Source organism: Sesamum indicum, linkage group LG2 (genome assembly GCF_026168435.1).
Source record: "Sesamum indicum cultivar Baizhima isolate 11 linkage group LG2, ASM2616843v1, whole genome shotgun sequence".
Classification (NCBI taxonomy): domain Eukaryota; kingdom Viridiplantae; phylum Streptophyta; class Magnoliopsida; order Lamiales; family Pedaliaceae; genus Sesamum; species Sesamum indicum.
The window spans coordinates 18,803,573-18,819,799 of NC_142658.1; the positions used below are offsets into that span (position 1 = coordinate 18,803,573).

Here is a 16,227-nt window from a genome sequence, read left to right on the forward strand (position 1 = left end):
TATATACACGTCACGTGTATAAACATGATATCAATAGATATGATCAATTAAACTATCTCTCATGTATGAAATATTCTTATTCAAATCAAATCTGGTTGAACTAAACTAATCGCACAACAAGTATATTATATTTATCATGTGATTGATTATTTTTTTTAAATTATAAACTAATTATATAATTAATTTTAATATGATCAAATCTGATTTAAATAACAATTTTTCAACATGCAATTGCACTCTCTCTTACAGGAGTTTTTCAGAAAAAAAAAAAAAAAAACATTTATCTTTCCATTTCCATGCTATAGAAACATGTTATCATAACCACTGCAATAATTTAGTCCCCCACTTTACCCCACCAAAAATTCACACAAATATGAAAAAAAGCAACACAATTTCCCGAATCCCAACGAACAAATCCATCTTTTTCCCCCTCTTCTCTTTGACTCACTGTTATCTCTTCCTCCCCCAAAATCATCAATTTTTTGTCACTTTATCCCTCTTTTTATGCTTTATTACCAACTACTCCTATTATTTTATTTTATTTTTACCTTAATTAATAATCACACACATACAAATTCTGTACCCTTTAATTAATGACAACTGGTTCACAAATTATTACTACCAACAAATTTAAACTCTGGTTAATGATCACTTTATAACAATTATGTGAGGTTCATCAGGTCCCATAATTTTGTAATGCGATGATCCTACGTTAGAATAATACATATAATTTAATTATTTGTTATTTTTTTTATCATACTTAGGATTTAATAATTAATTCCTAAAAGGGCATAATTGAAATCTTAGGATACCCCACCAATTTTTTTTTTCTTCCTATACTCCCATTAGTGTGTTGTGTGTCTATATATATTAATATATATATATATATATATAAAGAAAAATTCATATGATAGGTGAGATGATGTTGTGCAGAACATAATTGTAAAATTAGAAGATGATGAGCGATGATCTTCACTCCATTGCTTTCAGCAGTTGTAGTCATAACCTACACAGCTCTTCCCTAGGTTGGGATTTCCACAACCTTGGAGTTCTCAACACCATGTCTCAATGTATGTGCATATACCCCCCTACCCCCCCCCCCCCAAACTCTCTCTTTTTCCCTTCTCTTTGCTTTAATCAATTACATCATATATATATAACACTCTTGCAACTGATCATATCGATCTGATCTTTCATCAACAGATGATATGGACAGCATCAGCAGCCCACCTATTTCCCATGATCATGTCTCGTTTCTTGATGATCATGATTTCTCGACGGGGTATCTCCAGGATGTTCTGTTTGAGTTCAGCTCTAAGCGACGACGCCTGCTCATGTTCGCCGACCATCACGACGACGGCGGAAGACACCTGGAGATCAGCTCGATGCAAGTGCGTAAATTATGAATTTGTTCATGTTACGCACGTACGTAGAATTTCGATCCCTCGTACCTACGTATTCGTGTGTTTGTTTATACGTATAAATTGTGGTGTCTGCAGAACTGCTGGACGTCCAATCTCATCCAGAATTGTTGCCAGGAATTCGACAGCTTCACCCAAATCGCCAAGTCTACTACTGACGGGATTTCAGGTAATTCATTTTTTATTCTAAAGTCGTCCAGATCGTGTATTATATTAAATTTTTAGATATTTATAATTCATCATTCCAACTATATCATTTTTTAAATTTTGATATTTGGATCTATTTCTTCTTTTTATCAACTTATTCTTTTAATTTTATGAAATTTACATTTTTCTATATATGAATATTTTGCAATTGATTTTTCTGTTTAAAAATATTATATGCACTACATATGTAATATTTATAGAGAAAAAATATAGTGCATTAATGTTTTTTTGACAAAAAATTGATTAAAAAATAGTTATATATAGTAAAATATAAATTTTATCAAATTGATATGACAAATTAATACAAAAAAATATTTAAATAACGTGTAAAAATAGAAATAATTTGGATGGCAAAATATAATATATTTTTAATTTTTTTAAAAATATTATTGAAGTGACAAACTTGGAATATAAAATCGATTCGGTTCGACTAATGATCTCTTGCAATATATCATGTTAAAAACGTTAATTTCTTATCATTAAACGTTTAATTTGATATTCGACAGAAATGAAAGCAGCTGAAGAGCAGGCAATTTCAGAAAGCTACGAACATTATTCTTCATCTTCGTCGTCGCAGAAAGAAATGTCATCAGCAGACAACCTGCGATGGACGACACCTGAGAAAGGAAATCTGTATTGCGTAGACGACGACACCATGTTTTCTTCTGGTAATAACTTTTTCCAATTTTTTATCTTTTTAATTTATCTCTCTCTACAAATATATAAATAAAGGGAGAAATGCAAGCAATCCCGTGATATTGCAAATGAACAAAATTTTCTCCTATAAAAAAAATAAGAATTTCCTTTCCTATGTTTTTCAAAATGCAGCAATTTAGCCATTGTGTTCTTTAAAATAAAGCAATTTACATCTTAGATAGAGAGATAAATTGCTATATTTTATTATAGGGGGTAATTTGCTCATTTGCAATGTTACATAGATAAATTTCATTAAACTTTATAAATAAATAATTTTGGTATTGAGTGAAATAATAATTGTTTTGGCAAGAATGAGGAACTTTATTTATTCCTGAAGATGTTTCTGCATTTGTCTTTTCCTTACAAAGGCTGCAAATTGGGATTGACCAAATGCACTAATTAAACTGCAGTACTTTAGGGGCAAAAAGAGAAAAGAGATTTCCTTCCTCTTCATAAAGAAAAGACTATCCCTATGTAGTCATGGACTTGTCTCCTCCTATATACTTTTTGCCTACCATATTATTAAAATAATATTCTATTTTTAAATATATATAGAACCCCCTTTTTTCTTTTTTATAAATTTATATTTACGCCTGCATTGTTCGTCCCGTTGGATATTCTTATTTAAGAAATTATCAAATTTTACGATTTTATTCTGAAAAAAGTTTTCTATCAATATAAGTTACAAAGGCATTGTTTGAGGTGGACGAAATCAGTGAGTAGTAGGGCTAACTGAACTACGTGAATATTTCAGGGAGAGACGAGAAAAGAAAGAAGAGGGTGCTTGCAAAGGTGGTGTATCCATTTGCCCTAGTGAAGCCGGGAGGATTTGAAGGGGACATGACGTTGAACGACATCAATGAGAGAATCCTAATGCCGCCTACAAGGCCGGTGCGCCACCCGGTGGGCGACTTTGCCTGCCGGCCGTTGGTCTCACCTGACGGGCCGGGGTTGTCCGGCAAGGCCGTGGTGGCGTTCACAAGAATCCACACACAAGGGAGAGGCACAATAACTATTATAAGGACAAGAGGCTGATCATGCATGAATCATGATCATCCTTATATATATATATATATAGATATGTGTTGGGAAATTTTGGCCCAAACCAAAGGTGATGGGCCCTCACTTCGGACGGCCAAATCACACATGGCCCTGTGGGCCACTTACTCTCTTGACCCGACCCACAAAAGGTTCGACCCATTGACCCTACATATTTATACCTAATCTCGGTCAAACCCTAACTCATTTCTGCCTCTTCCTTCTCCCTCCCGAACCCTGGTCTCTCTCGTCTCTTCGGGTTCTTCCCATAACCCCTGGAGTCCTGTGTAACCTCCCCTTCCCAATAATGGCCGTTTCCCGGCCATTAATGGACAGCCCGTTTATATGGCTGGTCTGTTTTGGTTCGTGGGGATAAGCCAAAAACCGAACTCTCTCTTCTCCTGTCTCTCTGATACTCTGATATTGCCTTTGTGGCATAAGCCTCCGTGGTTATCTTAAAGCCTTTGTGGCATTCTCCTTTGTGGTTGAAATAGAACCTTTGTGGTTCGGTTTGCCTGAGTGGCTTGTGTGATTTGAGCAACCAGTGAGGTGCTCAACCTTTGGCCTTGTGTAGGCCTTGGGTTTTACGGCTCCTGAGCCTTACAGTTGTCTTTGACCCCGTTTATTGTTATCTTATTGTTTCTGGTTTATTTCTGGTTTCTGTTGTGCTATTCCTTAGATTACTTGTAATTCGTTATAGGAAAGCCTGTAATATTAAGTTATTGTTAATTTCTGTAACTGTGTAACGTGTTGTAATTGTGCCGGAGATCGATCCACTCCTTACAGTGGTATCAGAGCACCAGGGGGTGTCTCTGGCTTGAAAAGCCAAAACGGTAAACTCGCTTCAACTCTTAACTCTTTAAATACCGGTCCCAGTGTCCCAACCCCTTCCCTACTCACCTCCCTTGGCCGGGCTCGAGAAGCCGTCGGGTATCTAGTGGAGGCGTAGTGAAGGCCCCTGCAAATTTTTTCTTTTAATTCCTGTTCTGTAATTATTTCTGTGATTGGGGATTTCTCTGCTGTTTAATATCTGCTCCTATCTTTTGAACTGAGAACACTGTGTACTGTGAAACTTGCTGAAAATGTCTGGTTATAATTTACAACCGTTTGATGGTAAAACTGATTTTAGTATATGGCAGCAAAAAATGAAAGGTATCTTAATACAACAAAAGGTTTTTAAAGCAATCGATGGAAAATATTCTGAAACAGTTTCTGAAGAAAAACGGCTTGAAAATGATGAGTATGCTTACAGTTCTATTATCTTAAATTTATCTGATTCTGTAATTAGGAAAGTTGGAAAACAGAATTCGGCTAAAGAACTTTGGAATAAACTTGAGGAACTCTTTACTGAAACTTCACTTCCTAGCAAACTTTTTCTGTTAGAAAAATTTTTTAGGTATAAACTTGATATTTCTAAAAATATTGAAGAAAATATTGATGAATTTACTAAATTAGTTCAGGACATTAAATTAACTGGAGATAAAAACATAGATGATTATACACCTATTGTTTTATTAAATGCTATACCTGAGTCTTATAGTGATGTTAAGGCAGCAATAAAATATGGCCGTGATAATGTGTCATTAGAAACTGTTATTAGTGGCTTAAAATCAAAAGAAATGGACTTAAAAACAAATGCTCCTAGTACCAATAGTAATGAGGTAAACTTTGCAAGGGGAAGAACTAAGTCTAGGAGTAATGATAGTGATAAAAATCATAAATACAGAAAACATAGTAAAAGCCGTAGTAGAAGCAGGGGAAGAAGTCCATCTAGGAGTAAAAATCATAATAAAAGAAATGATAAAAAGGATTATAAGTGTTATAATTGTGGGGGTAGAGGACATTTCATAAAAGATTGTAAGAAACCAAAAAAGAATAACCAAAATGACTCTGCAAATGTTTCTGAAGAAACTTCTGATGAAGTTTATATGATTTCTGAAACTAACCTTGTTGATAATTCTAATAAGTTTGAATGGCTTGTAGATTCAGGGTGTACTTTTCATATGACTCCTTATAAAGATATTTTGATGAATTTTAAAACAGAGAAGTTAGGATCTGTTTCTATGGCAAATCAGAAACTTTGTGATGTTCTTGGTTTTGGAGATATTTTTCTGAAATTTGAAAATGGTTCTAAACTTACCCTTAGAGGTGTTAGATATGTACCAGACCTTGCCCATAACTTATTATCTTGTTCAGCCCTTGAAGAAGATGGGTTGGAAGGGAGATGGGGTAAAGGGGTAATGAGAATCACCAAAGGGTCTTTAACCATTTTTAAAGCTGAAAAGAAAAGAAATCTCTATCTTTGCAAGGTTCAATATGATTTATTCTCTGGAAATGTGTCTGAAATTTCCAAATCTGATTTGTGGCATAAAAGACTTGGGCACATAAGTTTAAAAGGACTTGAATTGCTGCATAAAAATGGATTTCTGCATGATAAACCTACCATTTTGAATTTTTGTGATGAATGCATTCTAGGAAAACAGCATAAAGTCAGTTTTCCTACCTCCTCATATCCCGTTCCCACTTCTTCAAAATGCATATTAGATTACGTGCATGCAGATGTGTGGGGTCCTGCAAATATTGGCACACATGGTGGTAATAAATACTTTCTTTCTATTATAGACAATTATTCCAGAAAAGTCTTTGTGTTTCTTATGAAACAAAAATCTGATGTTTTTGAGAAGTTTCAAAGCTGGAAAAATTTAGTTGAAAATCAAACAGGTTTTAAACTTAGAGCTTTGAGAACTGACAATGGATTAGAATTTTGTAATAAACAATTTTCTGAACTTTGTGAAAAGTATGGCATTAAAAGACATAAAACTACACCCTATACCCCACAACAGAATGGTGTAGCAGAAAGAATGAATAGGACCTTGCTGAATAAAGTCAGGTGTCTTTTAATAAGTTCAGGATTACCTAAAACTTTTTGGGGTGAAGCACTGTTAACTGCAGCATATCTAATAAATAGATCACCATCTGTGCCTTTGTTTGGAAACATCCCTGAAAAATTATGGTCTAACACTGATGTTGATTTATCTTCTCTTCGCATTTTTGGATGTTCTGCTTTTTGTCTTGTGAATGGTGATAAATTAGATCCTAGGTCCCAAAAATGTGTATTTATTGGTTATCCAATAGGTGTTAAAGGTTACAGATTGTGGTTAAGAAACCAACCAGGTTTTAAAGTAGTTGTAAGTAGAGATGTAATCTTCAATGAGTCTGAAATGCCTTGCTTGAACACTGCTTCTAAAACCACTGAGAATTATAACATTGAAAATACCTTTAATAAGGTGGAACCTAACACCCTAGATAACCAACAAGGGGAAGATTTAGGAGATAGAGAAGAAAATCAAGAAGATCATAATGAAATAGAAAATGAAGTCAACTCTGAAAACTCTTACCAACTAGTAAGAGATAGGGTACCTAGGCAACGTAGAATTCCTACTAGATTAAGAGACTACCACTTAGCTCTAAATGCTGAGAATATTGAACCAAATTCTTATGAGGAAGCTTTAGAAAACCCACATTCAAAAGAATGGTTGTCTGCTATGCATGATGAAATTAAAGCTTTAAAAGAAAATAAAACATGGGTCTTAGTTCCTAAACCTGAAAATGTCTCTGTGATTGACTGCAAATGGGTTTTCAAAGTAAAAGAAGAAGATAACAAGAAAAGGTTTAAAGCTCGATTAGTAGCTAAAGGTTTTACACAAAAAGAAGGAATAGATTATACTGAAATCTTCTCACCCGTAGTTAAGTTTACTACTGTAAGAATTCTGCTTGCTTTGGTTGCTCAATTTAATTGGGAACTTAAACAAATGGATGTAAAAACTGCCTTTTTGCATGGAAACCTTGATGAAAAGATTTATATGTCTCAACCTTATGGCTTTGTTGACAAGAAAAATCCTGATCTTGTATGTTTGCTTAAAAAATCTCTATATGGACTTAAGCAGTCTCCTAGGCAATGGAACAAAAAGTTTGATCAATTTATGCATTCCTTAGAATTTAAAAACAGTGCATATGATCCTTGCCTGTACTTTAAGTATGTCAATAATGTGCCTATTTTTCTGGTCCTATATGTAGATGACATGTTAATTGCCAGCTCTTGTCTAAGCATGATTAAAGAGTTACAGAAAAATTTGTGTAAAACTTTTGAAATGAAGGATTTAGGAGATGCTAAAAAGATACTTGGAATGAACATTGAAAGAAATAGGTCCAATTCATCTATTTTCTTAAATCAAACACCTTATATTCAAAGTATTCTTGAAAAGTTTTCTATGTCAACTTCTAAACCTTCTTCTGTGCCTCTTGCTGCTCACTTCCAGTTAAGTAAGGATCAGTGTCCAAAAACTGATTCTGAAAAAGAAAAGATGAATAAAGTGCCCTATTCTAATGCTATTGGTTCTGTCATGTATTTAATGGTTAGTACCCGACCTGATATTGCTTATTCTGTTAGCTGCTTGAGTAGGTATATGTCAAACCCTGGCTCTCCCCATTGGGAAGCCTTGAAACATCTTTTAAGATATCTTAATGGTACTAAGAAACTTGGTATAAACTTTTCAAAAAGTCCTAATGGAGCTAAACTTGTTGGGTATGTAGATTCTAACTATGCAAATGATAGAGATAGCAGAAAATCTACTACTTCATACATTTTTACTTTATGTGATGCATGTATAAGCTGGAAGTCTCAGCTACAAAACATTGTGGCCCTTTCAACCACTGAGGCTGAATATATTGCCACTACTGAGGCAATAAAGGAAGCCATTTGGTTAAAAGGATTACTTTCAGAAATTGGTTTTCTAAAAGAAAAACTCACTGTTTTCTCTGATAGTCAGTCAAGCATCCAACTTTGCAAAAATCCAGTTTTTCATTATAGGACTAAGCATATAGACGTAAGGTACCACTTCATTCGAGATGTGATAAATAAAGGTTTGATAAATCTTGAAAAAATAAAGTCTGCTGATAATCCTGCTGATATGGGCACTAAAAGCTTATCTTTGGAAAAGTTTAAAAGCTGTCTTGATATACTTAATATCTGAACTGTTATTCTGTAACCAGTTTCTTTCTTGCAGGGACCATCCTTTAGGCGATGATGAAAGCCTGAAACCCACCACCTTGGTTTGGACCAAGGTGGAAATTGTTGGGAAATTTTGGCCCAAACCAAAGGTGATGGGCCCTCACTTCGGACGGCCAAATCACACATGGCCCTGTGGGCCACTTACTCTCTTGACCCGACCCACAAAAGGTTCGACCCATTGACCCTACATATTTATACCTAATCTCGGTCAAACCCTAACTCATTTCTGCCTCTTCCTTCTCCCTCCCGAACCCTGGTCTCTCTCGTCTCTTCGGGTTCTTCCCATAACCCCTGGAGTCCTGTGTAACCTCCCCTTCCCAATAATGGCCGTTTCCCGGCCATTAATGGACAGCCCGTTTATATGGCTGGTCTGTTTTGGTTCGTGGGGATAAGCCAAAAACCGAACTCTCTCTTCTCCTGTCTCTCTGATACTCTGATATTGCCTTTGTGGCATAAGCCTCCGTGGTTATCTTAAAGCCTTTGTGGCATTCTCCTTTGTGGTTGAAATAGAACCTTTGTGGTTCGGTTTGCCTGAGTGGCTTGTGTGATTTGAGCAACCAGTGAGGTGCTCAACCTTTGGCCTTGTGTAGGCCTTGGGTTTTACGGCTCCTGAGCCTTACAGTTGTCTTTGACCCCGTTTATTGTTATCTTATTGTTTCTGGTTTATTTCTGGTTTCTGTTGTGCTATTCCTTAGATTACTTGTAATTCGTTATAGGAAAGCCTGTAATATTAAGTTATTGTTAATTTCTGTAACTGTGTAACGTGTTGTAATTGTGCCGGAGATCGATCCACTCCTTACAATATGTGTGTATCCCATACATACATCTGGGCAGGGGTACGTAGAATAGTCAAGGAACTTAATTTCATGCAAGGGTTTGGAATGTATAGATTATAGGATATGAAAGAGGTCGTGTGTGTGTAGTTATATATAGTAGGATTGTAAACTAATTAAATAGTGGTTTATTTGATTTGGTAAACACTATATTAATTAATTTCATGCATGTTATGTGGATTATCCATGAAATAATTATATATATATAATTTGCATATATTATAAATAACTAACTGGACTAAAAAATTTAAAAATTATTTGTGGTACAAGATATATATATATATATATAGTCTTGATTTTTTTTTTATTATAGAGAATGCGTAGATAATTTGATATTGCTAAGAAGTCGTAATTTTAATTTGTTATATTTTTTATATAAAAAAAATAATTTAATATTTACCTAACATAGCAATGTTTGTGCCCGTACATTTTTTTTTATTGTACGCTATTTATTTAATTTATTTATTTTGTAATGTGTTTAGATCTATGTGGCTTTAGTAGTTATATTTTAATATAGAAATTACATTTGTCATTGCGATGAATGTATAAAAAAGAACATACATATAGACGTTAATTGTACCAAATATTTAACTAAAATCATATTATTAAAAATATTTTGTGATGTGTGACAGATTTTGACATCACGTTCTTGACAATTTTGTCGTGCACATCGATCTATTTGTTCATACATGTGGTAAATTATTGTTGTGGGGATGGTTTTATTTGATCTCCAGATATCATAATTATTCGTTGTGTAGGGATTACATATGAATTTTTATATTAAAAAAAATAGAGAGAGAAAAGAAAAAAAATAATTAGTGTAGAAAAAAAAAGTGAATATATGCTGAATATGATAGAAAAAGAGGAGCAAACTAACCTGATTTGGGGATATACTAGAAAAAAATTACTATTAGTTACAATATTAGTAGTTACGGCTAAAAATTTATGGTAAATGAATACTATTAATTAACTGCAATTAAATAAAACTGATGCAAAAAACTAGCTTTTCTATCGTGAAAGTATTATTTGACACGACTAATTACGAGCCATAACAAATGTTTTATTCCTATTTTTTTAATATCTATCTATAAAAAAATTTTATTTCTTATCTTAAAGTATTACATTTTCTCTATTATATTTCAAAATTATATTCGTTTCTCTTTATTTCCGTGAAACATTTAATTTTTTTTAATCAAATTATTCATCGTAGATTTACCTAGGATCAAAACACTCGCCATAGTCTTTATTTATATCTAAAGTTTTGGCCTCGCTTGTAAAAATATCAGTTAGTTAATTAGAATTTGTCATAATTTTTGCACTTCTAATTATGATAATTAATCATAATAAATAAATTACAACAGGCTCCTGTGAGGCTTTCCGTAATTATAATTACCCTCAATTGTTTGAAAAGTTACTAATATCTCTTGATATTATCGATCATCTAACAAATACTCCCACGCGATAGTCCATTGAAGGGGTATTTATAGTACGATTGTTAATTTTAAAAAAATATATTTTATTTTCAAGCAATCAGAAGATATTTATAATTATGATAAATTTAAAAAATTATATGTCTTTTTGTAATTATTGATAAATTCAGTACACAATGAGGAACGTTGGGACAAGAACATGGGTGCATTTATTATTATTTTTGGCTGAAGGTGGGAGTACCTGCGTACCTACTGCTGTAATCATTCTGTACTACCTCTCCAAATAATTGCCATCGCGGGGATATAAAAACACGATTTTTTCAGCTCGTTCGGGGGGGGGGGGGGGGGGGGGGAAATATAATTGAGGAAATAGAATACTCGCACTCGCTCATTTCAATTTCCCATGACGATTTTAATTTGTTCAATTTTATTTAGAGATAATTACAATCTGCATCTCTTGAAATTTGATATACTTATATGTAAATATTTTATAATTTAAAAAATTATATTTAGTGTCTCTGATATTTGTATCCCTCTAATAAATATATTTTTTGTCAGTCAAAATTCACTAAATTTGTTGGTATTAACAAAAAAATTAAATAAAAATTGATATTTATCTTCGATTGACTTACTACTAATTTATTACAGATCAAATAAATTTTTTCAAACTAAATCCCATTGTAATGATGAAAATATACCTCGTCACAATCATTAATGCGTGGAGACATATAAGAATAATTTAGTTATAAAAAATATTTATTTGGCCTGTATAAATCAATAATAAGTCGATTAAAGGTAAATATAAATATTTATCTATGTTCTTTTGTTAACAAATTCGGAAAATCTTGATTAACATGGGGCTTACTTGTTACACGGAAGTAAACGTTAGGGGTAATAGATGCAATTTTTCAAATTACAGGAAGTTTATGTATAATTACAATAAATTTCGAGAAAGCGAAGTGTAATAAGATTCGATTTTATTTTTACACCATCCAATACATCCAAATTTAAATACTAATTTACTATATCGTTATTTTTAAATCAACAAACATATTTAAAATAAACAAATAAAACACTATTATGAAACGCACATTATATAATAGGGTGAATAGCAATTTAACCCCCTGTGATATTGAAAATGAGCAAATTACCCCCAATGAAAAAAATATAGCAATTTACCCTCTTATACTTTTTAAAAATGAAGCAATTTACCTCCTTGTATAAAGAGGTAAATTGCTTCATTTTAAAAAAATATATGAAGATAAATTATTATATTTTAAAAAATTTAAAAAATTGTATGCGTTTTTGTTCTTATATAATATATCTACATTTATAAAAACTAAATCACAACTTTTTAATTGTAAAATCTCGATTTCAGTACCTCCCATGTCGATTTTAATTTGTTTTGGAGCATAAAAGTCAGAGTAGTTAGTATGTGGTTTTTAGTCATAGGGTCGTTGAAGTTGTGCAATTGACCAATTCTAACTATTCTGACCATGTCATAATATGCTTTTGCAATAAAAACTTTTTTTCTTTCTGATTTCAAGTCAAGAAAATAATTATTATATAAATGGAATGATGATTATATTTATATACTATTATATTATATTATATTAATTAATAAATAATTTAATATGTTTATTGATAATCAAGAATCGTATATCATAAAAATAATAAGAACATAAATGAGACAAACATTCACATGGCTGATAAAATTACAACCTATGACTTTATTCTTATAAAATTACGAGATTTCAATCAATTTAGATATCTTAGTTTAGCGGTTAAAATTGAAATATAGTGAACAAGTTTTAGGTATGGATTCGAGGTTATTGTAATTCGATTCATAATCTTTTTATTATTATGTTAATGTATTGATCGAATCGATGTACTTCTTATTATTAGGATATTGCTATAATTATATATATGGATATTCTGTAACGTTTAGTACGTAGAAAGATTTTAATTTATCTTATTTTATTTTACACAAGTCGCTATACGTTTTACCTTTTAAATCTAACTAATTGGTAAACGAAGTACACTTAATACGTGTGTATAAATAAATTTTTTATTATGTTTATTTAATTGAATGAAAATAAAAAAATAAATAAAATGAATAGGGAACTAATTTTAAATGTGTAAGAATAGAATAAATTAATATAACAAAATATTAAAACATATAATTATTTATTTAATTAAGATAAACAATGTAAGAATAGTTTAGCCAAACTACTTTTGTCTGTCAAAATAGTCACTCTAAGGCTCTGACCCTTAATAAATAGTATAGATTTTCAAATATTTTTAGTTCTAAATATTATTTAAATGTTTGATTAAACTATCCAAGAACTCTTTATATATATTAACAAAATTTAATTTTTTTATTTACTGTAAATATATATATATATATATAAATTTCTTGATGGAATTATTGATATTGATGTCTTAATTTAGTGATTAAGTCAGAGGTCTAATAAATAAATTTGAGGTCATGAATTTGAATTCCAATAGATTTGTGGGTATTTTTCCAGTTGAGATATAAAAAATATTGACGAAAGTGATAATCTTTAATTAAAAATGAAAATAATTAAAATAGTGGTTGATATCCATTAATGATGGCTTGGAAAGTTAGTGAGACACAGCTGTGGAATTATTTGGATCTTATTTTATTTTATTTCCAAATCTTTGACAAAAAAATTAATAATAATAAAACAACCACAATGATTAGGTTTGTGCAGGTTTTGATGACGTTTGAGTGGCAGCCCACATGTTTTTTCTTTTTAAAAATTATTAAGAATAATTACATTTGCACCCCTAATTTATAATTTATTTACACCAAATTACCCATATCTTTTATATAATTGTAAAAAAGGTAAAATACATTTTGCCCCAAACTATTCCTGATGTAACATTTACCCCTCTAAATTAACAATGTAACACTTACCCCTTATAAGTTAAGTTTCTGGACAATATTGCCCTTATATTATATATAGTTCAAAAATTTTCTTTTTCTAATAATTTTGTATTTTAAGTTTAATTAAAAAATAATAATTGGAAAAAATACCTTTTATAATAAAGTAATAAATAATTAGTAAATTAAATTGTTTGGATTTTATTATATTTTACAAACTTAAAGTTAATTAATGAAAAACTACAAAGAATATCCAAAAAAATTTCATGAAAAGATTTTATCAATTTGATAATAAAATTAAATTATTTACTATTTATTCTTTTAGATAAAAATGAGTAATTAAATAGTTTTCTTGAATATATTTTCTTTCAAAAATATGATAAAATTTATATCTATTCATTTTTTTAAATATTTAACTTTCGATTAAGCATATATATTCGTTAATTTCTTTTAAAAAGCATATATGAATTGTTGGTTATATCATATTTATTGGACATCTACTACATATATTAATTTATACTCCACTTTTAATTTAATTTTTTTTATTACAAATAATAATTAGTAATTAATTTGATGATAACTTAATGTGCAAAATACTAAAATACATTGAGAATAGTATAATTATTTAAAGCATGAGGGGTATTTTTGTTCAACCAAGGGGATAAGTGTTATATTCATTAATTTAGGTGGTAAATATTACATTGGGAATAGTTTAAGGAGACGAAGTGTATTCTACCCTTATAAAAGTCACTCATAACAACAAAAAATATGGATAGTTTTTATAATATTGTTGACATTTTTGAAGGATGTATGTATAATTTTTCAAAAAGCAAATGTGGTTTGTGTAAATGATGTTGGCGTTTTGTGATATATGGGTAATTATCCAAAAGATAAGGGTGGTTTGTATAAATAAACCATAAGTGAGGATTATAAATATCGTTATCCCAAATTATTATTAACAAATGAAAGAAATTAACTAATAAGACCTAGCTTAATTTGTGAAGTCGAATCGTTATGGCCATGACATCATGGATTTGAGTTTACTAATATATATGGGTATTGATCTATTTTAATAATAGTATATAGTAGACATTTATAATTAACGTATATGATTAAAATTTACGATATAATTATAACCGATTAATTAAAACAAATAAACAAATCAAAAGGTTTTGTGTCTAGTAGAGTTTCCATGATTTGTCAATCATCTTCTTGAATAATATCAAAATTGGAGTATGAATGTATAGCCAATTAACGTGGAATTGAAATTTATATATGTTTATCATGTGATGGTGTCTGCGTTAATGATTCTGAAATAATTGATGGATTATAAGATAAATGTAAATTACTATTTTCCAAGAAAAAAAATTATTGTTTTCTAGTTATTGTAAAGTTTGATAAAGCAGAAATGATTCAAATATATATGAGAGCTAGACTTAATTGGTTAAGCAGAATAATTAGGAAAACTGAAAGGTGAAATATTATTATTATTATTATTATTGTGTTATTATTATTATTGAAAATACATTTTTGTGCTCCAAATCTAAATTCTCATAAATTTGCACAAAAAGTAATCTGAATTTGAAGCTACATGTCATATATATATATATATATACATCTCTATCAATCTCAATTTAATTTATCTAATATTGATAGTCACGTTCTATGGAAGTCAAACAATAAGAAATTTGTGTAACTTTATATCGTTATTAGTTTTAAACGTAGTGGTAGAAAATTACTAACGACACTGATTCAAATGGCATTGTAGTTTCAAAAAAATAAAATATTGAATTTTGAAAATCATGTCTTATTTTGGGACATTTGGGGAAAAAAATGAGAATCTCTGTTTTTGCATGAAAGAAGTATATGTTCTTTTCTTTTTTATCAAGAAATGAAAAGTAAGAGAATATTAAAAGAAGAAAAGGAAAAGCAGTAAAGCAACATGGGGGGGGGGGGGGAATGGACATGCCGCAGAAGAGGAGAGACAGAGCAGTGATGGCGCAGAGGGAACAGAATAAATCTGTAGACAACAGAGTACAGACACAAACTATGCCTGGGGATCACTTACTATAACAGAAACACGCACTGTTTACATACATCCTCGTGCTCACGCTTTTCTTTGCTTTTTTTTTTTTTTAAATTGTTTTTCTGCCACAATATCCCCACTTCAACTTGGGAATGGATGGGGTTGTTGCTCTGCACACTTTCTCAAAATCCATAAGTTACAAACAAAGTTTCTATTTTTGGATATGGGTTTCATGTTTGGTTCTTGGAATCAATCATTATACATTAAATAAGGTTGATTTTGTTATTAATTCTTATTTAGTTAGTCTATTTGTCCTAGTCTATACTATCACCCTTCAAATCTTTATTCATCCATGTCCATTTGATTCACCCTATTCCTAGCCTATGGTACTTAACAAGCTATTAAGATGGTTGTCCTTTATTTTGAATTTTTCAGCTCCAACATACATGCTATCCATTCAAATGATGTAATTTTTGAATGGAGCAAGTGTGTTGCCTGCAGTCTGTCTAAGACTATTAGATTAGAAGAGGCAAGGGTGTCTCGACAAACGAACCAAAAGCGAAAAGTTCATGCGAATATTGTAATTACACGTACGTG

At 31.0% G+C, this 16,227-nt stretch overlaps 1 protein-coding gene across 1 annotated transcript; it reads left to right on the forward strand.

Annotated features, from left to right (window-relative positions):
• Positions 1-899: 899 nt before the first annotated feature.
• LOC105156155 (XRI1-like protein) lies at positions 900-4,100 on the forward strand. Its single transcript, XM_011072211.3, has 5 exons — positions 900-1,070; positions 1,204-1,391; positions 1,500-1,590; positions 2,135-2,296; positions 3,079-4,100. The coding sequence occupies exons 1-5, from the start codon at positions 956-958 to the stop codon at positions 3,357-3,359; spliced, it is 837 nt and encodes a 278-aa protein (XP_011070513.1). The 5' UTR covers positions 900-955; the 3' UTR covers positions 3,360-4,100.
• The last annotated feature ends 12,127 nt before the right edge of the window (positions 4,101-16,227 follow it).